This window comes from Rutidosis leptorrhynchoides, chromosome 7, assembly GCF_046630445.1.
Source record: "Rutidosis leptorrhynchoides isolate AG116_Rl617_1_P2 chromosome 7, CSIRO_AGI_Rlap_v1, whole genome shotgun sequence".
NCBI lineage: Eukaryota > Viridiplantae > Streptophyta > Magnoliopsida > Asterales > Asteraceae > Rutidosis > Rutidosis leptorrhynchoides.
Window position 1 is genome coordinate 3,866,634 of NC_092339.1, and position 24,286 is coordinate 3,890,919.

The 24,286-nt window shown below is 36.7% G+C and overlaps 2 protein-coding genes across 2 annotated transcripts; one reads left to right on the plus strand and one right to left on the minus strand.

The window, feature by feature from the left end:
• Positions 1–8,742: 8,742 nt before the first annotated feature.
• Positions 8,743–9,411, minus strand: LOC139857875 (uncharacterized). Its single transcript, XM_071846725.1, has one exon. The coding sequence runs from the start codon at positions 9,409–9,411 to the stop codon at positions 8,743–8,745; it is 669 nt and encodes a 222-aa protein (XP_071702826.1).
• An 8,096-nt stretch (positions 9,412–17,507) lies between these two features.
• Positions 17,508–17,909, plus strand: LOC139857876 (uncharacterized mitochondrial protein AtMg00810-like). Its single transcript, XM_071846726.1, has one exon. The coding sequence runs from the start codon at positions 17,508–17,510 to the stop codon at positions 17,907–17,909; it is 402 nt and encodes a 133-aa protein (XP_071702827.1).
• The last annotated feature ends 6,377 nt before the right edge of the window (positions 17,910–24,286 follow it).

Sequence of the window (24,286 nt, forward strand, 5' to 3'; positions counted from 1 at the left end):
ATGAGTTACCGTAATGTAATCCCGGTCATTACATTATGCTATCTCACATTTCCATTCGACATCACTCCACAAGTTCAAGATGGCGTAGTCAACTTAAGTTAGTTAAATATGGCTTCGGGTGTACTTATGTGTTTCGTGATATAGTATATTTAGTCCAAGTCCATGTTGCACGGTATAAGGCGTATATGTATGTGGTGTAATGTGTAGCCCTACATGTAGCATTGTGAAACAAATAGTGCAGGTATGGTGTATAAAAGTCGTCCAAGACACACGGCTATAGACTAGACTTCACTAATGAGCCCTACGGTTAGACACACTAATGTATCCTAGTTCCCTATAGCCACAGCTCTGATACCAAATGTAACACCCGTCAAATCCCTTTAACGGAATGTTAACTCTGGTCCCAGTGCTTGGCTTGACTTCTACGTAACAGCAATATTCTACAGCGGAAGTAATTAATACCTGAGAATAAAACACGCAAAACGGGTCAACAATAATGTTGAGTGAATCTACAGGTTTTAGGTAAACAATACAGTATGTTTAAGAAATAACATTTCGAAAACGTTTACTAGTGAAAGACCACCAAAGTTTAATGTTAAAGTTTTTAGACAACACCGTTTCTCGTTTCAAAAGTTTGTTGACACTACCATGTTAAATTTCAATCATTTGTAGACAACACCCTGTCAAGTTTTATCTCATTTGCTCATAAACCACAGTTTAAATATCGTTGTATAGTATCTGAAAAACGGTTATCAGAAAAATAGTTTAATTTCCTTGACCACGAGATTCTATCGCTGCATACACCGAGCACCTGAATACTAGCATTAACCCGAGTATAGAAGCCACTATACCCGCCTTTACCTCCTAAAATGTTATACACTTGTTCAAATGTATTTAATGTTCAAAATAAATGCACCACTGCTTTTATAGTGGGTGAGGTTGTCAACCTAACGGATCCGTCCATCTAAATTGTGCTTACACCGATGGTATTAAAAGTATTCAAGCTAGAGGCTTTTTGAACAAAACTCAGTATGCATATGTGTAGGACTGATGTCAATATAAAGTAATTTAAAAATGTAAATATAACAGCGTGTATTCTCATCCCTGAAAACATGTAAAAAGCGGGACTGTAGACTCACCTTTGAATAAAGCTCGGAACGAAAGACAAACGACTTGTACGGTTTAGACCCGAGAAATGTAACCTAAGTATATGTATTTAGGTTGGTCAATATATGTATCTTAAACAAGTGTGGTTTCATAGCATACGTTGTCTTATTGCTCGACTCGACGCGATTTAAAGTAAAAGTCAACTATATCATGCAAGTCAAACAAAGTCAGCTGAAAGTCAAACTTGGTCAATGTGGTCAACTAAAGTCAACATCAGTAGGTTCATGTCAAATATTGGTCAACATGTCAAACCTAAGTCATACAATACATTTTAGGTCATGAATAATCATTTTCACAATTTCAGTTTATCGTTGTGCACCAAATCCATGAGCACGTAGCATACTTAGCACATTATCTCATAGTACAAAATTCACATAAACATGGAAAACTCCAGATCATAAATAGACTTAAAATAAATTCCAAAAAGTCCGGCCAGGGACTCATACGACAATTAAAATTCAGGAATCAGAAGGGATACATTTGGGGTTTGCCAAGTCAATTTCTGTCCGTGCACTGATTTCATTTTGGCTATAACCAGAGTTAGGAACATGAAATTGATACAAGACCAGTGTCCATAGTTCAAGGACAAATAAAAGTAACACATATCAAAAATCTAGAAACTTTTGTTTAGCCAATTGGTACAGTTTATTCGTGCAAGTTGAACATTCAGTTTTCAGCTCAAATCAGAATTCACATAAAGTATGGCTCTATTGTGCCCAATGCATAAGATTTCAGAGATTGACATAAACTAACAATAAGTCACATATCATGTTAAGTTTCATTTTCCAGAAGCATACATGCTCAAAAAATTCACATAATTCACAGAGTACAAAACCGTGATCAATTTACAGATTCGATTCTCATTTAGTTAGTCACATTCGCATACGATTATCCGAAGATCTAGATACAATTAGCCTATTATATCCCCATGAAAGATGAAGTACTTTTTGTCTACTTTTCAAATATGCAAAGTTTTAATCACATAAGTTAACACATTTCATCATACAAGGTTGTTTTCATGCAAATGCTGTATAAAACTACTTTTACACTAATTCGAGCATAATTCGGGTTCCACATAAGCAAACGACATGATATCCTAGTCTAAAGTGTGTGTTTTTAAATTATATTTCCATTGGTATAAGTTTCACATGCCAATTCATGGTCATTCAATTCTAGACTTCTGATTACACAACTTAAATCACAACATTAATTCAAATTGGCATAACTAGAGCATACGGAAACGAAATTAGGTGATTCCAAAGCCTAAACTCAATAGTTTTTCGCAAGGAATCTGATTATAACATAATATCATACATTTGAAAAATCAAAATTTACTGATCACACAATAAAAAATTCGGCTTTTGCATTAAACAATCACAACGAGCAATTTATCGCATCTAGTATTCATCAAACATCAAGACTTGAGCAATAGACAACCTAATCCATGAAACCTTAACAAAAATCTGATTTTAAATATTAGGGTTTATGTAAATATACCTTTGATCACAAAATTAAATACACCAATGCGTAGAGGATGACACGAATTGCGATCTTTGTGTTCAAGACTTAAGCTAAAAATCAAAATTGATGGATGTGGTGTTGGGGCTATTGATCGACGAGCAGAAGGAGAAGAGAGGGAAGAGCTGCGTGCATTTTCCTTCTTAATTAGGTTATGGGATTAACTTTTTGCTCCGGGGATCTTTTAATTAGCTTAACTAGGGCCTAAGTAAACTAATACATGGACTAATTAAATCCCTAATGGCCCAACAAATAAAATAAAAGAGTGTGGGGTGGCAATTGGCCGAATGGGCCCCATGGGGTATCCCCGGGCTCTCGTTTTGCAATTCCGTGTAATCGTGGTTCGTTTTAAGTGCCGTTTAGTCGTACCGAAGGTCCAGAACGCTAACTCGATCGTCAAACGCAACCAATTGTTTAATTCATTAAAAACCCAATAAATTAAATATTTTAAAAAGTTAATAATTAATAAAATTATTTATTAAAATAAACCCGGGCGTTTTGTTGCTCAAAAAGCTATTATCAAAATCATATCGTTTTTATCGTATTTCATTATCCGAAATATTTATTTGAATTAATATCAACCCATATTAATTATTAAAATCCTCCGAAGATCAAGTACGCATTTAATACACGTAAACACATAAAAGTTAAATATTCGCCGTTAAATAAACTAACGGAAGGTTAACGGAAGTAACAGAAAAATCAGGGTTGTTACATATATTACTGATAAAAGGTTTATGATATGCATGTTTTTGGAAAGCTGGCGAAAAATCAATAACTTTTCATTTAGAAATCGCGTAATTTCGATGAACGAATTTAAAGATATGGTCAACTGAATTATGATTAACATTAATTGAAATTGCTTTTGAATCTGCAATTGATATTTAAACAACTTGTTTATAAGATTGATAAATTGAATTTTCAAATATTACTAATCGAGTAAGTGAATTTTTATATAAGGCACGTCTCGTCTTGTTGAGCAATTGTCAAAACTGATTGTTTTATCATATTTTAAAGCCTTATAAAAACTATAGTTTAATTTTACAAGAATTGAGAAACTATGTGAAATGTTAAAATGTTTCGATTGACATGTTCATTCAACTATAGTATTGAGTCAAATTGACTTTTTGAAATGACTTTTGATAACTTTTGTATGTCGATCTCGAGCATTAGGATTGTGATACACTATGACCTGACCTAGCTTGATAGACATTTATTGACCAACATATGTTCTCCAGGTTGAGATCTACGGTTATTTAGTATTCTGAGTTTCAGTCACATTTCAGTGAACGACTTTATGTGCTGCTAAGGTGAGTTTCATTTGCTCCCTTTTTAATTGTTTTTGCAATCTATATTTTTGGGCTGAGAATATATGCACTTTATTTTAAACGCAATGGATACAAGTACATACTAAATTCTACACTGCGTTTGAACCGAAAATCGCTTAGCTTTGGTAACTAGTAAATGCCGGTTATAAGAACTGGTGGGCGCGAGTAGTTGTATATGAATCGATAGGGCTTGACATCCCCGTCTGTTCCAGGTATAGAAACCCTAGCCTGAACTATAAACAGACGTATGCTATTTGAGTTTAGTACATGTTGGTTTGCGTGTATTGTACATGTTGGTTGCATGTATGTTAAATCAGGGGTACTTATTATAACGTTAAAGCTTAGTTACCAGGGTGCTCAATCTTGTAGAATATTTTGATAAACGTTTCTGGATGAAACAACTGAAATCTTGTGATCCACCTTTATGTACAGATTATGCAAAACATTAAAACTATGAACTCACCAACCTTTGTGTTGACACTTGTTAGCATGTTTATTCTCAGGTTCCCTAGAAGTCTTCCGTTGTTTGCTTATATGTTAGACAAGCTATGTGCATGGAGTCTTACATGGCATATTTTTCAAGGAAACGTTGCATTCACCAAATCATTACCATGTATCTTATTTTGACTGCATTGTCAATGGAAGTACTATTGTAAACTATTATTTACGGTGATTGTCTATATGTAGAAATCATCAGATGTCAAAAATCTTTGATTTAAATATTCATTTATGGTGTGCCTTTTCAAAAGAATGCAATGTTTACAAAACGTATCATATAGAGGTCAAATACCTCGCAATAAAATCGATGAATGACTTGTTCGTCCATATGGATTTGGAGCGATCGTCACATCGAGGGGCCCATAGATGTCAATCTCTCATCCAGATGAGAGGAACAAATCCCGTCTAGACTACACACGTCTCTCATGTGTCTCATATTATACTTAACAATAGCTTTTATGATTGCCTGGCTAAAGAACAACGTTTGACTATGTCAAAGTATAACAATCCTCACACTTAAGACCCAATATGTATCTACGGTCTAAGGATATAAAGATATTACCATTTTTAAGAATCACTTATGACATCGATCCATGAAGTGATCTTGAAAGCGGGTCATGTCCAATGTTTATTCTCTAATAAACATAGGTGAATTTGGTTGCAACTCCCTTGCTCTACTTTCATCTTCATGAAAGTTAACCAACTTATTCACATTAGTCTTAACTCATAACTATTCCCATATGTGTGATCGACTATGGACATTTTAGAATAACAATGTTATTCAAGGATTTAAACATACTAATAAAGAACACAACAATTATTAATGAGCATGATTATCTCCAAATACATCATATCATTTAATATAAATGTTGCATAAATGTTGTATAAATGTTCCAAAATATCATAATACTAAATTACAAATCATTCCAATCATTAACATTACGAAGCCCTATGCACCGAGCATGACCCTCGTGTTTTGATTGTGCCAAAGCCTTTGTAAAAGGATCGGCAAGGTTTTGATCTGTGTGAACTTTGCGAATACAAACATATCTGTTTCCCACTATGCGACGTATGTAGTGGAATCTCCTAAGGATATGTTTGGTGCTGTGATGTGATCTAGGTTCTTTTGCTTGAGCAATAGCACCATTGTTGTCGCAAAATATTTCTATGGGGTCTTCTATGCTTGGCATCACCCCTAAATCAGCAATGAACTTTTTCATCCACACAGCCTCTTGTGCTACCTCCGATGCAGCAATGCATTTAGCTTCTGTAGTAGATTGTGCAACTACTTTCTGCTTAGAACTTTTCCAAGTTATAGCTCCTCCATTCAAGATAAAGACATATCCAGATTGTGATCATGAATCATCTCTATCAGTTTGGAAGCTTGCATCTGTGTAGCACTTTATAGTAAGATCTTCTTCCACACCACCATAAATCAAGAACATATCTTTAGTCCTTCTCAAGTACTTTAGGATGTTCTTGACAGCCATCCAGTGGCTTTCACCAGGATTTTGTTGGTATCTACTCGTCATGCTCAAAGCATACGATACGTCTGGTCTTGTGCATACCATGGCATACATAATGGATCCAATTGCAGAAGCATATGGAGTTCCATTCATTCGTCTAAGCTCATCATTTGTGCTAGGACTTTGAGAATTGATCAATATTGTACCATGTGACATTGGCAAAAATTCGCGTTTGGAATCTTGCATCTTAAATCTTTTTAGAATCTTTTCAATATATGCTCTTTGGCTCAAGCCGATTAGCCGCTTTGATCTATCTCTATGAATTTTTATTCCTATAATATAAGCAGCATCGCCAAGGTCTTTCATTTGAAAACAATTCTCAAGCTAAGACTTTACCTTTTGTAAAGTTGGGATGTCATTTCCAATAAGTAGTATATCATCTACGTATAAGATTAAAAATACTACTATGCTCCCACTAGCCCTTTTGTAAACACATGGCTCATCTTCATTTTTGATAAAATCAAACTCTTTTATTTTCTCATCAAAACGAAGATTCCAGCTTCTAGATGCTTGCTTTAATCCATAAATGGCTCTTTTAAGCTTACACACTTTATTAGGATACTTAGGATTTACAAAACCTTCTGGTTGTTCCATATAGACATCTTCACTTAAGTGTCCATTAAGGAATGCGGTTTTGACATCCATTTGCCATATCTCATAGTCATAATATGCGGCTATGGCAATGAGTATTCTAATTGATTTTAGCATGGCTACTGGAGAGAAAGTTTCGTCATAGTCAATACCATGAGTTTGAGTGAAACCTTTCGCCACTAGTCTTGCCTTAAATGTATGTACATTTTCGTCCATATCGGTTTTCTTCTTGAAAATCCATTTGCTCCCAACAGCCTTGCTGTCAGGAGGTAGATCAACTAAGTCCCATACTTTGTTGTCATACATGGACTGCATCTCATCATTCATGGCTTCATGCCATTTCTTAGATTTAGGATCTAATGTAGCATCTTTGTAGTTAGTGGGCTCACTTTCATCTACCAAAAAAATTTCATCATATCTTTCGGGACTATGACGAGGTCTACTAGATCTACGAATGTCTTGTGTTACTTCAGGTTCCTGAGCAACCAATTGTTCAGGTTCTTCAACAGTTTGTTGATAGCTAGTGCCAACCTCAGGTGTGATATTTTGTGGTTCTTGAATTTCTTCAAGTTCTACATTACTCCCACTTGCTTTATTTAATAGAAGCTCTTTTTCTAGAAAAGTAGCGTGTATAGAAACAAATACTTTGTTCTCGGTAGGATTGTAGAAATAATATCCCATAGAATCCTTTGGGTATCCCACAAAAATGCATTTGATAGATCTGGGATCAAGTTTGTTGGAAGTTTCTTGTCGAACATGAGGTTCGCAACCCCAAACTTTCAAATAAGATAAATTTGGAATTTTTCCATGCCATAACTCGTATGGTGTCTAATTCACCTTTTTGGTTGGTACCATATTTAATATGCGAGCAGCTGATAATAAGGCATAGGTCTAAAAGGATGGAGGAAGTGTAGTATGATTCACATAGATCGAACCATATCAAGTAAGGTTCTGTTCCTCCTCTCAGAAACACCATTATGTTGTGGTGTTCCGGGTGGAGTGCGTTGTGAAATAATTCCACAATTCTTTAGATGATCGTTAAACTCTTGATACAAGTACTCACCTCCTCGATCTGATCGAAGGACCTTTATCGTTTTACCGAGCTGATTTTGAACCTTATTTTGAAACATTTTGAACATTTCAAATGCCTAATGTTTATGTTTCAATAAGTAAACATAACCAAATCTACTAAAATCATCAGTAAATGTAATGAAGTATCTTTCACCATTTCTTGACATAGTTCTAAAAGGACCGCATACATCGGAATGTATAAGTCTCAAAAGATCATTTGCTCTTTCTCCGGAACCGGAGAAAGGTGCCTTTGTCATCTTCTCGCTTAAACAAGATTTACGTACATCAAATGACTCAGAGTTAGTTGATTTTAAAATTCCATCAGATTGGAGTTTGGTTATGTATTTCTTGTTTATGTGACCAAGACGACAATGCCATAGATAAGTTTGATTCAAGTCACACTTCGATCTTTTAGTGTTTATGTTATACATAGAACTAGATGAATCTTGGATGTCAACTTCATATATGCCATTGTGAGGCCGTGCCGCAAAATAAAAAACATCTTTATTGAAAACTGAAATATTACCATTAGGAAAAGCATACGAGTATCCAGATTCATACAAACGTGCAGATGAAATAATGTTCCTAATTAGACTAGGGACATAATAACAATTATTTAATATTAAATACAGGCCATTTGGTAACAAAAGTTCATAAGTGCCTATTGCTACGACCACAACATGTGCTCCGTTGCCAACATGCAATACCAAATCGCCTGGTTTCAGCTTCTTAATCTTTCTTAGTCCCTGCACATTATTACAAATGTGAGTTCCACAACCAGTATCAAATACCCATGAATTACTAGAGAAAGCAAATAGTTCTATCATATAGATACCTGAGATGCTAGCATTGCTAGCCTTTGTCTTTTTCAGCTCTGCAAGGTAAGTCGGGTAGTTTCGCTTCCAATGACCAATTTCTCCACAATAGAAACAAGTGGCATCTTTGGCAGGTTTTTCTTTCTTCTTAACAGAATCCTTTGGGACAAACTTTTTGCCTTTGTAGTTGCCTTGACTCTTAGGTTTGCCTTTACCTTTGCCTTTGGCTTATGGCTTCTTGATTTTTCCTTCCCGAATCATGAGGACTTCAGAGGTTTTGGATGGAATATTCTTCTCGGCAGTCTTAAGCATTAAATGCAACTCCGAGATAGATTTCTCCAAATTGTTCATATTGTAGTTCAAGACGAACTGGTCATAAAACTTTGGTAGTGAGTTGAGGATCAAGTCTATTGCCAACTCAGGACCAATGGAAGATCCAAGTCTCTCAAGCTTATATATGTAGCTCTTCATTTTTAGAACATAAGAGCTTACAGATGTCCCCTCTGTCATCTTGCATGCGTATAACGCTCTGACAGTGTCAAAGCGTTGTTGCCTAGCTTGTTGCTGGAATATTTCCTTTAACTGCTTAAGCATCTCAAAGGCATCATGATGTTCCAGGTCCTTTTGCAAGTCTGGAATCATGGTGGCTAACATGAGGCACGCTACCTCTGTGGAGTCATCCGTGTACTTAGTCCAAGCATCTCGGATGCTCTTAGTGGCATTAGCAGGGGGTTCCTCGGGAACGAGTCCATCAAGTATATACGACTTCTTTTCGACTTTGAGCACAATTCTCAAATTACGATACCAGTCTAATAAGTTCGTATCATTGAGTTTTTCCTTCTCTAAAACAGATCTTAGAGAAAGGTGGTGAACGGGTGTAGTTGCATTGGGTGACATCTACAAAATTAACAAAGTTCTTTTAGTTATTTTAATATTTGATCCTTTAATAATTGATTACCCTAACTTTCTTAAAAAAATTATTTTGTTAAAGGCTAGAATCCAAGTTACATTTAACCTTGAGTGGTTGGCTGATGCTCTCTCCACTAAGTTTAAATTAACAAGGTAGGTAGCGATTACCAATTGCAAGTCTAATACAATTTCTATATCTTAATGAGATCCTTAACAACAATTGTCAACTGGTATGTTTAATCCCATCTATACCTTGGGCATCTTGTGTTTGGCTGATGCTCTCTCCTCAAGAAGCACCAATTAAGTTGTCCTATTTAAAACTTATGGTGTTCGGCCCAAGACTGTCATGGGAATCGCGAAACACCATCTCGGTAATCACAAAACGATCGTGGTGGTTGGCGGATGCTCTCTCCACAACGACGTACAAATGACAAGCGAGTGTCTTAAAAGGTTGACATAAACTTACATTTTAAAAGGGATTTTGTGTTTTATATTATTTCAATTTGACAAAACATTTCGTATAATAATTGTTGCATGCATTCAACAATATATTATACGTATACTTTAGATAAAATCATATTTTATATGTTGGTCTTGAGTTTATAGAATCTCTATTTTAGTCACTCACGGCGTGTCCAATTTTAAACTAATATCCTATATTAATATGTATATATTGAGCGCGCTAACTTAAGACCAATTTTAGTTTCTAATAAAACTCATTTTATTTAAAACTTTATACAAGAATTTGGTTTAAATTTATTAAATTCATAAATTATTAAAATTCATAATTTTAATGTTAACTTTGAGCTTTATGTAAAAATTCCTTTTTATTAAAACTCATTTTATACTTTTACAAAAAACCATTTTCAAAATTATATATAAATTTACCAAACTCTTATTTGTGTTTGATTTGTTAAAAAAAAATTATTTTCTAGCATGCAAATATCCTCTATTCAAACATGCAACATACAAACATAAACACAACAATTAATAGGTGCATAGCCAAGCCTTTTCCTAATCGGTTTTCGTGAGCCAAACGAAGGAACCGGGTCAATCTAAGGACATAACAAATATCCATGCTCCATTGTGATGTCTTGAAGCTCCCACTTATCTAGTCAACATTTGGTGTTGGAAATGGCTCCAAAATCGCTTAGAACTCCATCTTGAATTTTCTTCATGTCTTGTTACATTTTATAGATAAAATATACAAGTCTACACTAATACTTTTACATCTCAAAATTAAACAAAACATGAAAAATAAAATTATTACAAACCATTATAAATGAAAGAATTATTTACAACCCAATCGAATTTCAACACAACCAAACATCACAAAATGGTCTAAAGGCTTTCTATGCACCATGCAACTTAATATATCAACTAGTATATATATAGCAACTTCTACAACCATACATGCATGTAAAAAAAATGGTTGTAGCAAATAAAATAACTAAGTTGCATTTTAGAAATCTACAACTTTTCCTTTTAAGAAAAAAAAGTTGTTCATTTCTAATAATAAGAACAAGTTCTTATTGTATATAACATAAGTTTCTTAACACATGCAAAAGCGGCTCTTGTACCACTGAAGGGGTTTGTATGATTTTTCATAAAACTATTTAGCAGCAGAAGCATGTACAACAATTTTTAAACCTTTCAAAAACTCCCCACCAAGGATCCAATTGCATGTTGTTAAGAAAACTAAATAATAAATATTAAGTTTAAAGACTACAACCTTTGAAGACTTTGAACTTTAGAAGTTATGGATGCTAAGGATGTAGGAACCAAAGTAGCCTCCCTCTATCGGTAATCCACACTTGAGCAAAGTTCCAATACCAAATGGATGCTAGTCCTTCTCAACCGTTAATAAGAAAAAGGATGAAGAACAATCTTCTATCCTTTTACTTTTAATTATCTTACTTGAACTACTAATACTTTAGTAACTTAAAAGAGTTATATGAAAGTAATTTGTATGTAAGAAGTATGAAAGAAAAATGCTTGCAATTTCATTTTTAAATGCACGTATATGTATATAGCATATGTAAGTTGATTAGCCTTTTAATAAGTGCCACTACACTTAAAATACATAAAGCAAAAGCTAACAACAAATGCTAGACAAAATGATATCATAAAGTTTATTCTTCCATCAACTACATATGCAAAGATGGTGTGTAAAGGTGTTTATGACATGGACACTCTTTAACTTAATCCATCCATTTGTCCCATATATTTGTCAAACAAATATACCATACACTCTTAAATGTTACATGAAACATTACTAGACTATGTGCATATATTGATACTTCAGTACACATAATTATTTCATCCAAATAATAATGTTATCATACAAATTATGGTTGATTATATTTAAATCACATTTTAATATATACTTGGTATATAATTGCTCTTTGTGTGTGACCCTATAGGTTCATATGTTATTAGTAGTGTAAATATAAGTTGTGTCTTGGGCATTAATAACCAACAGTTCTTCGACCTGGAATTAATCATGTTACAAAATGCTAAGAAAGAACCTGCGTACGATACGATACTGAATGGTTTCTTTTTAAACATGTCCACTACTATGTTATGTGTGACTCTACTCGTAACTTACATTTTAATCTGTGCAAACTTGCGGTTCCCTTGGATGAAGGACATTCATTACACTATCTTACAATGTATCGCTTGCTGCTCCACAAGTTTTGCAACCTTCTCACTAGCAATGGTTTATGTCTCCCCCGAGCTCAACTGGGTTGGATTGATATTCCCATGTGGAATCATTGCAATTATAGTTGGTGTCTTCTTTGGTGATGATAAAGAACCCATCAGAGAAGTTAACATCGATTTCCCGGCCTACTCGGGACTTGTTTAAGTACCTCGATCTCTTGTATGTGTTGGTCATATACCTCCTCTATAACCTCAACTGGATTGTGGTAACGGTCTTTTATTCATACTTTGGGATTGAATTGTCATTCATTATTGGTTATAACTGCATCAAGTACATAAGAGAGAGAGAAGCAGAGTGCACAACTCAACAATAGAGACCCAACCCCAAGATAATAACATCAACCAATATCCTTAACTCCATTAACTATTTTTTTTTTTTTTTTTTTAGGTATTGGTTAGTATTAGTATTAGACATCAGTATTAAAATTACGGTTTGGTTGTATGAACTATCTATTTTTTTATACTTTTATTTTGTTGATCGATGGGTTATATAGATTTTAACATTTTTTAGTAAGCAATGTCGACAATTGAAACGGTACCTTGAAACGTAGTATAGGGTTTTTTTAGTAATTTTATACTCCCTCCGTCCCAGATTAATTGTTCCCAGACAAAAAACACACAGTTTTAGAAAATCCCACTAACTTTATTTCTCCACCAATGAAATATCTTCTCTCTCTCCAGATCCACCAATGAAATATCTCATTTCCTTTCTATTTATGGAAGTAGACAATTAATTTGGGACATCCCAAAATGGAATACTGGACAATAATTTAGGGACGGAGGGAGTATCTCATAAGCTCTACTTTTTACTAATAAACTTTTGCAGTTTCCTACTGAAGAACAAATTACCTTTTTCTTCGGAATAGAATACATATATTAACATATAAGCAGAGGCGAAACTAGGATTTTTTTCACCGGGGGCAAAAAAAAAAAAAATTAACCGTAGCAAATTTTTTGGACAAAATTTGAAGATTTTTGGGCAAAAGTTGGAGATTTTGGGGCAAAATTTGAAGATTTTGGGGCAAAAGTTGGAGAATTTGGGGCAAAATTTGAAGGTTTTGGAGCAAAATATGTAGGTTTGGGGGCAAAAAAAAATCCACCGGGGCCAAAGTCGAAAAACCTAAAATTTTTACACTGAAAAAAAAATCCACCGGCCCCCCCCCCCCCCCCCCCCCCCCCCCCCCCCCGTCCCATACCATCTTCGCCCCTGCATATAAGGGTCATCAATAAGCAACTCAAGATATTAAACATGAAGATACACAAAGAAACTAGCATCCACAAATTTATGTGAGATTTATCGTAAACTTACTATAATTCTGTCCTGCACTTAGAGGTGCGAGACGAGCACGGTGAGTAAGTCATAACAAGCTGAGTAGAAAAAAGGTAGTTTCAAGCTTTCAAATAAACACATTAAACAAATGGGAAGTGATATTTCTAAATTTTTTTTTTTTTTTTTTATAGATCCACAAACATTTATGTTATTTACCGAAGATACCCTTCTAAATTAATTAATTGATACATAACTTTAAATTTACCTAATCGTCTCATTACTACTTTCCGTCTTCTCTCTGTTAAAATATTGGTGCAAACAAAATTTGAAAATAAAAGCGCCACTAAAAGTGAGTTAAAGTGTTGCATGGATTTTGCAGATTTCGGTATGCGTAAAACACACAAATGCGGCGCATCCCTTCACTGATGCGGCGCATCTCTTCACCAAAATGTCCCGAAGGTTTTAAATGCGGCGTTTCAAAGGGATACGACGCATCACCACAAAGAGATGCGGCGCATCTCTATGTGATGCGGCGCAGCACTCACTGATCAGGTCCAGGCTGTTAAAGTTAATCCGAATTCTTTTGCTTATTTTGTTGTGTTATTGATCTGGTGGCCAACTAGCCTCCATGTTACTTGAATTGCTTTATTAGTTGTCATCATGCTTTATTAGATGGCTTAAGTATGCCTTGTTGTTTTGTTATGATTATGTATTTGATTTCATCTTGTATTTAAGCTTGAAGCTTGTATCCAATTGAATCAATCCAAACACATTCAGTTTTTCAATTGTTCTTACTTATTGTTTTCCTATTCTTTCATTTACAGCAATTAACTAGTTGTTTTATGGAATCAGAGCTTGGTTCTAAGATAAACTATTGTGTGCAAATACTCAAAGTTCCTAACTAGTTATCTTGCTATCAAAAATGGAAGGCTCAAATGGAAACAATGGTGGTATGGTCAATGGAATGGAGAAACTTGTAGGCAACAACTACAAGTATTGGAAGATGTGTATGGAGGCTTTTCTTCAAGGTCATGATCTATGGGAACTTGTGTCCGGAGGTGAAGCCATAATTCCCATAGAAACTCTAGATAATGTAGAGTCAAGAAGAAAATGGAAGGTACGATGTGGAAAGGCTCTCTTTGCATTGAGAACTTCAATTAGCAAAGAGTTCATTGAACACGTCCGTGATATTACTTCTCCAAAACAAGTATGGGATACTCTTGAGAAACTCTTTTCTAAGAAAAACACCGCAAGGTTGCAATTCTTGGAAAACGAGTTAGCAATCTCAAGACAAGAAGGTATGAGTGTTTCTGAATATTTCTTACGGGTCAAAAATCTATGTTCTGAAATTTCAGAGATTGATGACAAAGAGAAAATTAGTGAAGCTCGTTTGCAAAGATATTTAATTCGCGGTTTGAACAAAGAGTATGTCCCGTTCATAACCTCTATTCAGGGGTGGGCTACTCAACCTTCGGTTGAAGAATTGGATAATTTACTCTCCAATCAAGAAGCTTTGGCCAAACAAATGGTTAAAGGATTTGAAAATGACGTTGTTTTGTTTTCAAAGGGAAAGAATCACAAGAAAGGTTCTTCAAGCAAAGAAAATGAAGAAGAGCAAACTAGTTACAAAGGTAACTATGAGAAGAAACCTCCTGCATGTTACAAGTGTGGGAAGGTTAGTCACATCAAGAGATATTGTCGTTCCAAAGTCACAAAAGCAAACGTGGCTTGTTCAAGTAACGATGATGATGATGTCAAATGGGAGCAATGTTTTACCGTTGATACGGTTGTCAAGAAGAATCAATGGATTGTTGATTCGGGTTGCTCTCATCATGTGACCGGTGATGGAACTCTTCTTCATGACATTAGAGATCACAATCAAAATCGAGTTGTAATCACGGCCGACAAGTCAACTCATCCGGTGAAAAAGGAAGGTAATGCTATTATTGATGTTAATAATGATACATTTACTTTGGAAGATGTTTATCTTGCTCCTAAATTGACCAAGAACTTAGTTTCGGTACCACAAATTACCGAATCTGGGAAGTATGTTCTTTTTGGTCCAACGGATGTGAAAGTCCTTGAGAATGTCAAGGAGATTATGGGTGATGTTCTTTTCACGGGAGAAAAGAAAGGTTCTTTATTTGTGTTGTCCGCAGGTGAAGCTTATGTGAAGAAAACAAGCCAAACCGACAACGGAGCTATTTGGCATGCAAGACTAGACCATGTGGGATATCAAATGTTGCAAAAGATATTCTCACATAAGCTAGTTGATGGAATTCCTAAACTCAAGAATGTTCGTGAAGAGGTGATATGCCAAGGATGTCAATATGGAAAGTCGCACCGGCTTCCATATAAGAAGACAACAAACCGAAAACAAGGTTTACTTGACTTGATTCATACGGATTTGATGGGGCCAACAAGAACACCAAGTTATTGCAGTCATTGCTATGTCATGGTGTTAATTGATGAATATTCTCGGTTCACTTGGGTGAAGTTTTTAAAGGAGAATAGTGAAGCCTTATCAAAGTTCATATAGTTCAAAGAAGCGGTCGAATCCGAATTTGGAAGAAAGGTAAAAGCTCTTAGGAGTGATAACGGTGGAGAATTCATGTCAAATGATTTCTTTACTTATTGCAAAGCTAATCGTATTTCTTGCCAAATGACTTGTCCGGACACCCCTCAACAAAATGGTGTTGCGAAAAGAAAGATTGCTTACCTTGTTTCAATTTGCTTATCTTGGTTACATGACAAAGGGTTGCCTAGGGAGCTATGGGCGGAAGCACTTCAATGTGTTTGTCATGTGTCTAATCGGTTACCATATTGGCCAGGTACACAAAAATCATCTTTTGAGCTAGCTTATGGTCAAAAGCCAAATGTAAGCTATTTTAGGGTATTTGGTTCTATTTGTTATATTCATGTTCCTAAAGCTAACCGAACCAAACTTGACCCAAAAGCTCGAAAGTGTATTTTTGTTGGTTATGATTCTCACAGGAAAGGTTGGAGGTGTATGGATCAAGAAACAAAGAAGTTTACCACTTCAAGAGATGTGGTATTTGATGAAGTGTCTTCTCAATTTTCTGAATCAAGCAAAAATGGTGAAGAAAATAGAGATTACAAATTTATGTTTCCTAGTTTTGACACTCAAGAAGAAAGTGAGAATGATGGTGTTTCTCAAACTCAAGAAGATGCACCTAGTGAAGAAGTACCAACTCAAGTTAGAAGGTCAACAAGAGAAAAGAGACAACCAAAACATCTAAGTGACTATGAGGTGAACACAGTCACAACTTGTTTCTTTTCAGGTGGCTTAACCGAAGAACCAACATGTTATGAAGAAGCTAAAGATTCTCCGGATTGGAGAAAAGCAATGCAAGAGGAGATTGATGCATTGGAAAAGAATGAAACTTAGGAGCTTGTTAAGAAACTGGAAGCATGTAAACCGGTTAATTGCAAATGGGTCTACCGTTTGAAGAAGAACTCGGATGGAACCATTAATAGGTTCAAGGCTCGGTTGGTGGCTCGTGGCTTTTGTTAAAGTTATGGGCTTGATTATGAGTAAACTTTTAGCCTCGTGGCTAAAATGGTAACGGTGAGAACAATAATCTCACTAGCGGCTTACAAAGGGTAGAAATTGTGGCAACTTGATGTGAAGAATGCTTTTCTATATGGAGAGCTTGATCGTGAGGTGTTCATGGAACAACCTATTGTGTTCATTTCAAATCAATTTCCAGAATATGTGTGCCGGTTGAAGAAAGCTCTTTATGGCTTGAAACAAGCTCCGAGAGCTTGGTATGGTAAGGTTGCACAATACCTTGTCTTTTGTGGTTTTAAGATTTCTGATGCGGATTCTAGTTTGTTTTTAAAGAAAGAAGCAGGTTTCCATGTTTTGGTATTATTATATGTTGATGACATGATTATCACCGGAGGAAACGAGTCAGAAATCTCTCGTTTAAGTGATGATCTTTCGGTTCGTTTTGAAATGAAGAATCTGGGAGAGATTGGATGTTTTCTTGGCTTGGAAGTTGATAAATTAGAAAACGGGTACTTTATCTCTCAAAGGGGTTATGCAAGAAGTCTCTTGGAACGTTTCAACATGGGGGAGTCAAAGTCTATAACTACTCCAATGGAACCAAACCTCAAAATGAAGAAAGATCAAGGAAAAGAGCTCAAGGATGTGAAGTTGTTCCGACAAATGGTTGGAAGTTTAATCTATCTAACCATCACAAGGCCGGAAATTGCTTACTCGGTTGGCATTGTTTCACAATTTATGCAATGTCCAACTAATGTTCATCTTGATTCAGCAAAAAGGATCCTTCGTTATGTGAAAGGATCAATAGGTCATGGCTTATGGTATAAGAAGTGTGATAATGTTTTGTTAAATGGTTTCGTAGATGCAGATTGGATGGGAGACGCTGATATCGCATATTTTATACACGTTTTCCTTAGCGATATCGATTACATTTTAGTCCGTTCGAATACGATTTGGCGGTTATAATGATGATATTGAGAACATCCGAGTTTGAACAGTTTATTGTTGAAGAGTGGCGTTTTATGGAGTTTTTGAAGCATGTTGTTAATCGATTATTACTACTGGTGCTTCGGGGTTGGAAACGTTAAGTACATATCGGGTATTTTAGTTCTAAGTTATTATTAGTGTTGAAAAAGTGCAAAGGAAGGTTAGAATCAGAACAAGTTATATGTCGCGGTGCAGAGACTTGGGTCGCGGCGCGATAATCTTAAGGTTTCGTTATCAGGAAGGGGTTTGAAGAAGGGTCCAGAATCAGCTATATGTCGCGGTGCAAAAAATTGGGTAGCGGCGCGGTGTTTGCCTAGTTTCAATCTCAGGAGAGGATTTAAGGATGTTCCAGTTCAAGTTATTTGTCGCAGCGCGACGATATGGGCCGCGGCGCGGCGGTAGGTCGGTCCAGGTATTTTTGGCAGGTATTTAAGGCCCGAAAAATACCCTAATTTATTATTATTGCATCCAGACGAATTCCAGCAGTTTTTTGACGAAAAAAGGTGATTTTTGGGGAACCCCAAGATCATTTTAACACATCAATCATTCCGAAAACGCGTCTCGATCCGTTCATCATTCAAGAACACAATTTTCATTAGGTTTAATTCTTATCATCATTATGAATACTCTTAATTGTCTATTTGTGATTTTGGTTTTAGCCATGGTTGACTAAGCACTTAAATGTTTGTCTAGATTGAATATTCGTATGTGTTTGGGTGATACTTTAAAGTTTGATTTGATTAATGCATGATAATTATGAGTTTTGATTAAGAACCATTCTTGTGGGTGTTGATTATTGTTACTAGGTTGATTAGTGATCTTGTTTGAACAAAGGGAACCCTGTTTCAATTTAGTACACTAGTTTTTAGTTGATTTGTCTTAACCAATTGGGTGCTTACTGGACCAAGGGGTAAACCGGATAACATAGATTGAACAAAATAGGGGTGAATTGTGTGGAGCGAACACGTAACCAATTGAATCTTAATCTTATAATTAGTTAATTACTAAGTCACAACCAAAAGAGGTCTTTGGTGAAAGGGAACCCTAAGCTATTAAATCCAAGTTTGACGTGTTTGCTAAAAGAGAACTCTGGGTAAACCGACTCTGTAGTTGCATGTATTGATAAATTGAACTAGAGCTTAATAACAAAGCATCCGACACTGCGAATATGAGATCTAGGCAAAAATTATTTTATTTATTGAATTCAAATATCTTTACTTTTCGTTGAGTCTGAATTTATTTCTTATAAACTTAAAAACACAAAAATATTGTCTCTTACTTTAAAATCAATCTTTGATTTGGCTAATCGTTAAATAGCCACAAATCAAACTATCTCGTACTCTCAATTTGCATAGATTAACTTAGTTTATTTTATTAGTTGCAATCTTAATTCTCACATTTAAAACTGTCCTTGGAACGATTTCGGAATTACCAACTTTATTCTATTGCACGATCGGGTACACTGCCCATTAGTGTGTAGTAATCTTTAACCCGACATTTTTCAAGATAAATTATATACTAGATTTCACACATCAAGTTTTTGGCGCCGCTGTCGGGGACAGTTGTGTCGAAAATTAAGATTGTTATCTAATTGTTCTTAGTTTAGTTTTAGTTATAGTTTATTATTTCTTTTCGTTTATTCTCAGTTGAATCGGTGCGTTTAATCAGTTGTTAGTTGTGATTTCGCAGATAACAGGTAGTGCATGCCACATACGCGTTCTTCTAATTCTCCGATTCTTCAACCGTTTGACGAACCCGAAAGAGAGTTATTTAGAGCGTTAAGTCAAGAGCAACAGTCTACAGTGGATTCATCTTTTTCTTCGAGTGCTAATATAATTAATTTGGGTAGTAGTTCTGAGACTGTGGTGCCCGATACACCACCTGAAATCAGAGAAGAAGAAGAATCTTACATTTCATTTGATCTTTTCGAGACTGAAGAGATGGCTAATCAAGCTGACCAACCAAATCATCCTCAGATTATGGCAGAAAAGTTGAAGGCCACCCGAGCTGGCCAAGGCAATTCGATTACTCAACCGAACATCACTCAGCCTTTTCAAATTACAGGTCCGATTTTGAGTTTGATTTCTTCTGACTGCCAATTTCATGGAAAGGATAGTGAGGATGCTAACGAACATCTTCGTATTTTCAATGATGTTTGCAACCTTTTCAAGCTGCATGAGGTTGTCGATACTTCGATCAAGACAAGGCTTTTTTCCTGGACTCTTAAGGGAGAAGCTAAGAGATGTTTAGATAAGCAGCCAGAGGGAGCGATTACCTCTTGGGAAGTTTTGGTGGATAAGTTTTTAGCAAAGTTTTTCCCTGCGTCTCGAGCTGCTAGACTTCAAGCAGATATTTCGCAATTCAGACAAAAGAGCAGTGAGACGTTGTTTGATGCTTGGGACCGTTATTCTAATTTGTTACACTCGTGTCCGCAACACGGGTTGAATGATTTACAAAAGGTCCAGATTTTCTATAAGGGGTGTGACATACCAACTCGTCAGAGTATTGATCAAGCAGCGGGTGGAACTTTAATGGATAAAACCGAAGAAGAGGCACTAGAGATTATTTAAAAGCAAGCTGCTTACACTCACGAATGCCATCAAGATCATGAGTTAACTCGTTCAGCGTCAGTTAAGAGAACTGAAACCACTGGTGCGTATGATGACTATGGGTCTATTAATGCTAAGTTAGACAAATTTGGTAGACACTTGGAGAAGTTGGAGAAGGACATGCATGGTATTAAGGTAGGTTGTGAATTTTGCGGAGGATTACACTTAGGAAAAGATTGTGATGCGGGTTTGACTATGAACCAGAAAGAAGAGATCGGTTATATTAGTCAACAGAACAACAATCAGTTTCAGGGACGTGCGCAGTTTAATAGGAATTTCAACAATCCCTATAATCCTCAAGGTAATCAAGGTTCGAGGTTCCAGCCAGGTTCTAGTGGAGGATATCAACAGCAAGCTCCCGGGTATTTTTAGAAACCCCAAGCATAAGAGAAAAAGTCCAACCTTGAAGCTATGATCGAAAAGCTTGTGATGTCTCAAACTCAGCTTGTTACTACTGTTACTCAAAACAACGAGAAGAATGATCAAATGTTTCGAAATCAACAAGCAGCTATTCAGAATTTGGAGAAACAAATTGGCCAACTTGCTAATCAGATGAATGAGTGGAAACTGGGGGAGTTACCGAGTAAGACAGATAATAACCCGAAGAATGGGCACGTTAATGCTATCACTACCCGAAGTGGTTTAGCATATGATTCACCGAGGAAGCCAGATGAGTATGATTTGCGAGTGCCGTTGGTTAAGGATAGTGAGCCGGTTGTTGTTAGTGAACCGGAGGGGGAAAAGGAGCCGGAATAGGTGATTGAGAAAGTTGTGAGGGTACCGAAAACTGTTGCTACCAAACCGGTAGTTAAAGAGTATCAACCACCGCTCCCATTTCCGAGGAAGCAGAGATTGGAGAAGCTTGAGGCGGAAAAGTCCAAGTTCATGGACTTGATTAAAAAAGTTAACATAAATTTGCCTTTTATTGATGTGATTGCAGGTATGCCCAAGTATGCAAGGTTTCTTAAGGACTTTCTTACTAACAGGAAAAAGCTGGAGAACGTGTCTTCAGTCAGGTTGAATGCCGCATGCTCAACGGTAGTTTCAAACAAGCTTCCCGAGAAGCTTGAGGATCCTGGGAGTTTCACTATCCCTTGTTTACTAGGTAATTTGGATTGTATGAGGGCGTTGGCAGATTTAGGGGCTAGCATAAATTTAATGCCCTATTCTATTTACTTAAAGCTAGATCCCGGGGAATTGAAACCCAAGCGTATGGCTATTCAGCTAGCTGACCGTTCCATTAAATTCCCTCGTGGAATTATAGAGAATATGCTAGTTAAGACCGGGTCGTTGGTTTTCCTGGCCGATTTCGTGATGTTGGATATGAAAGTGGATGACAGGATTCCACTGCTTTTGGGTCGGCCATTTTTAAATACGGCTAGATGTATCATTGATGTTTATGGCCAACAGTTGACCCTTAGCATAGATGATTTGCATACAACTTTCTCAATCGACCATGCTTTAAAATACCCTGCCTACACTGATGATACATGTTATTTTCTTAACACTGTGAATGTCCAGTCTGAGTTTTTGCAGGAATTCTCAGAGTTACAGGGTTCAGGAGAATGTTCATTGGTTGAAATTGATGAAGAGTTGCAGGTTGAGGAGGTGGATATTTTGACCACCTTGATGGAAAACGGCTATGAGCCGACTGAGGAGGAGTTCAAAGAACTCGAACGTGATGTGGATTACCGAAGTAAGTCTTCAATTGAAGAACCTCCCGAGTTAGAATTGAAGCCACTTCCAGATCATTTGGAATACGCTTATTTGTAGGAGGAATCTAAGCTCCCGGTAATTATTTCTTCTTCTCTTACTACAGATCAGAAAACTGAGCTTGTAACCATACTGCAGGCCCATACACCGGCCATTGCATGGAAAATTTACGACATTAAGGGTATTAGTCCCTCCTATTGCACCCACAAAATCTTAATGGAGGATAACTCCAAACCTGTGGTGCAACGACAAAGGAGGTTGAACCCGTACATGCAAGATGTCATGAAGAAAGAGATCATTAAGCTCCTCGATGCAGGTCTGATTTACCCAATCTCTGACGGTCCTTGGATTAGCCTGGTACACTGTGTACCTAAGAAAGGTGGTATGACCGTTACCGCCAATGATAAAAACGAGTTAATTTCCACTCGGACTGTCACGGGGTGGCGTGTTTGTATTGACTACCGGAAGTTGAACGATGCCACATGCAAAGACCACTTCCCGTTACCTTTCATGGATCAAATGCTAGAGAGGTTAGCGGTAAACATCTTTTATTATTTTCTTGATGGTTTTTCGGGCTATTTCCAAATTCCTATCTCGCCCGAGGACCAAGAGAAAACTACTTTCACGTGCCCGTATGGCACATTCTCATACCGACGCATGCCCTTTGGCCTTTGCAATGCTCCGGCCACTTTTCAAAGGTGCATGATGGCCATATTCCATGATATGATAGAGGATTGCATGGAGGTGTTCATGGATGACTTTTCGGTCTTCGGTGACACTTTTGATTCATGCCTTCTTAATTTAGAACGGATGTTGGAAAGGTGTGAGAAGTCTAATCTTGTGCTCAATTGGGAAAAGTGACATTTCATGGTTCAAGGGGGCATAGTTCTCGGGCACAAGATTTCGAAGAACGGTATTGAGGTGGATCCCGCGAAGGTAACAGCTATTAAGAACCTTCCACCTCCCACCGATGTTAAGGGTGTTCGGAGTTTTCTCAGGCACGCCAGTTTTTACCGGCGGTTCATTAAGGATTTTTCTAAAATTGCTAACCCGATGAACAAACTCCTCGAAACGGACACACCGTGAAATTTCTCCGAAGAGTGCCAAAAGGCATTCGAACTTCTTAAGGAGAAACTGATCAATGCACCCATCATAATTGAATTGGTCCCTTCCATTCGAGCTTATGTGCGATGCTTCTGATTTTACTGTTGGCTCTATTCTAGGTCAAAGGGTCGAGAAACATTTCTGATCCATTTATTATGCAAGCAAGACCTTGCAAGGAGCGCAATTGAATTATACTACCGCTGAAAAAGAGCTCCTTGCGGTGGTCTTTTCGTTCGATAAGTTCCGGTCCTACTTAGTCTTGTCTAAGACTATTGTTTTTACGGACCATTCTGCTCTTAAGTACCTATTTTCGAAACCGGATGCAAAACCTCGACTGCTTAGATGGATCTTGCTTTTGCAAGAATTCGATATCGAGATCCGGGATAAGAAGGGTGCTGAAAATCTAGCGGCTGACCACTTGTCTAGACTTGAGAATCCAAATCTCGAAGTCCTTCACGAGTCGAGTATCCATGATGATTTTCCCGATGAATATCTCATGGCGATGGACAAGGTGGACGAGCCATGGTATGTGGACATTGCTAATTATCTCGTTGGAGAATTCTTGGAAAAAGGGTGGTCACATCAAAAGAGGAAGAAATTATTCAGTGACCTCAAGTACTATTTCTGGGAGGACCCCTATCTTTTTCGTTGTTGTCCCGATGGGGTTATCCGCCGGTGTGTTTCCGGTGAAGAGTGTATGCGAATTTTAACCGAATGCCATAGTTGAAATGTCCCGTTCTTATTGATTAAAAACGTTCCATATTAATTGATTTCGTTGCGAGGTTTTGACCTCTATATGAGACGTTTTTCAAAGACTGCATTCATTTTTAAAACAAACCATAACCTTTATTTCATAAATAAAGGTTTAAAAAGCTTTACGTAGATTATCAAATAATGATAATCTAAAATATCCTGTTTACACACGACCAT

Coding starts and splice junctions, on each gene's coding strand:
- LOC139857875 (XM_071846725.1), bottom strand. CDS start 9,411: ATGTCACCCAATGCAACTACACCCGTTCACCACCTTTCTCTAAGATCT.
- LOC139857876 (XM_071846726.1), top strand. CDS start 17,508: ATGGGGGAGTCAAAGTCTATAACTACTCCAATGGAACCAAACCTCAAA.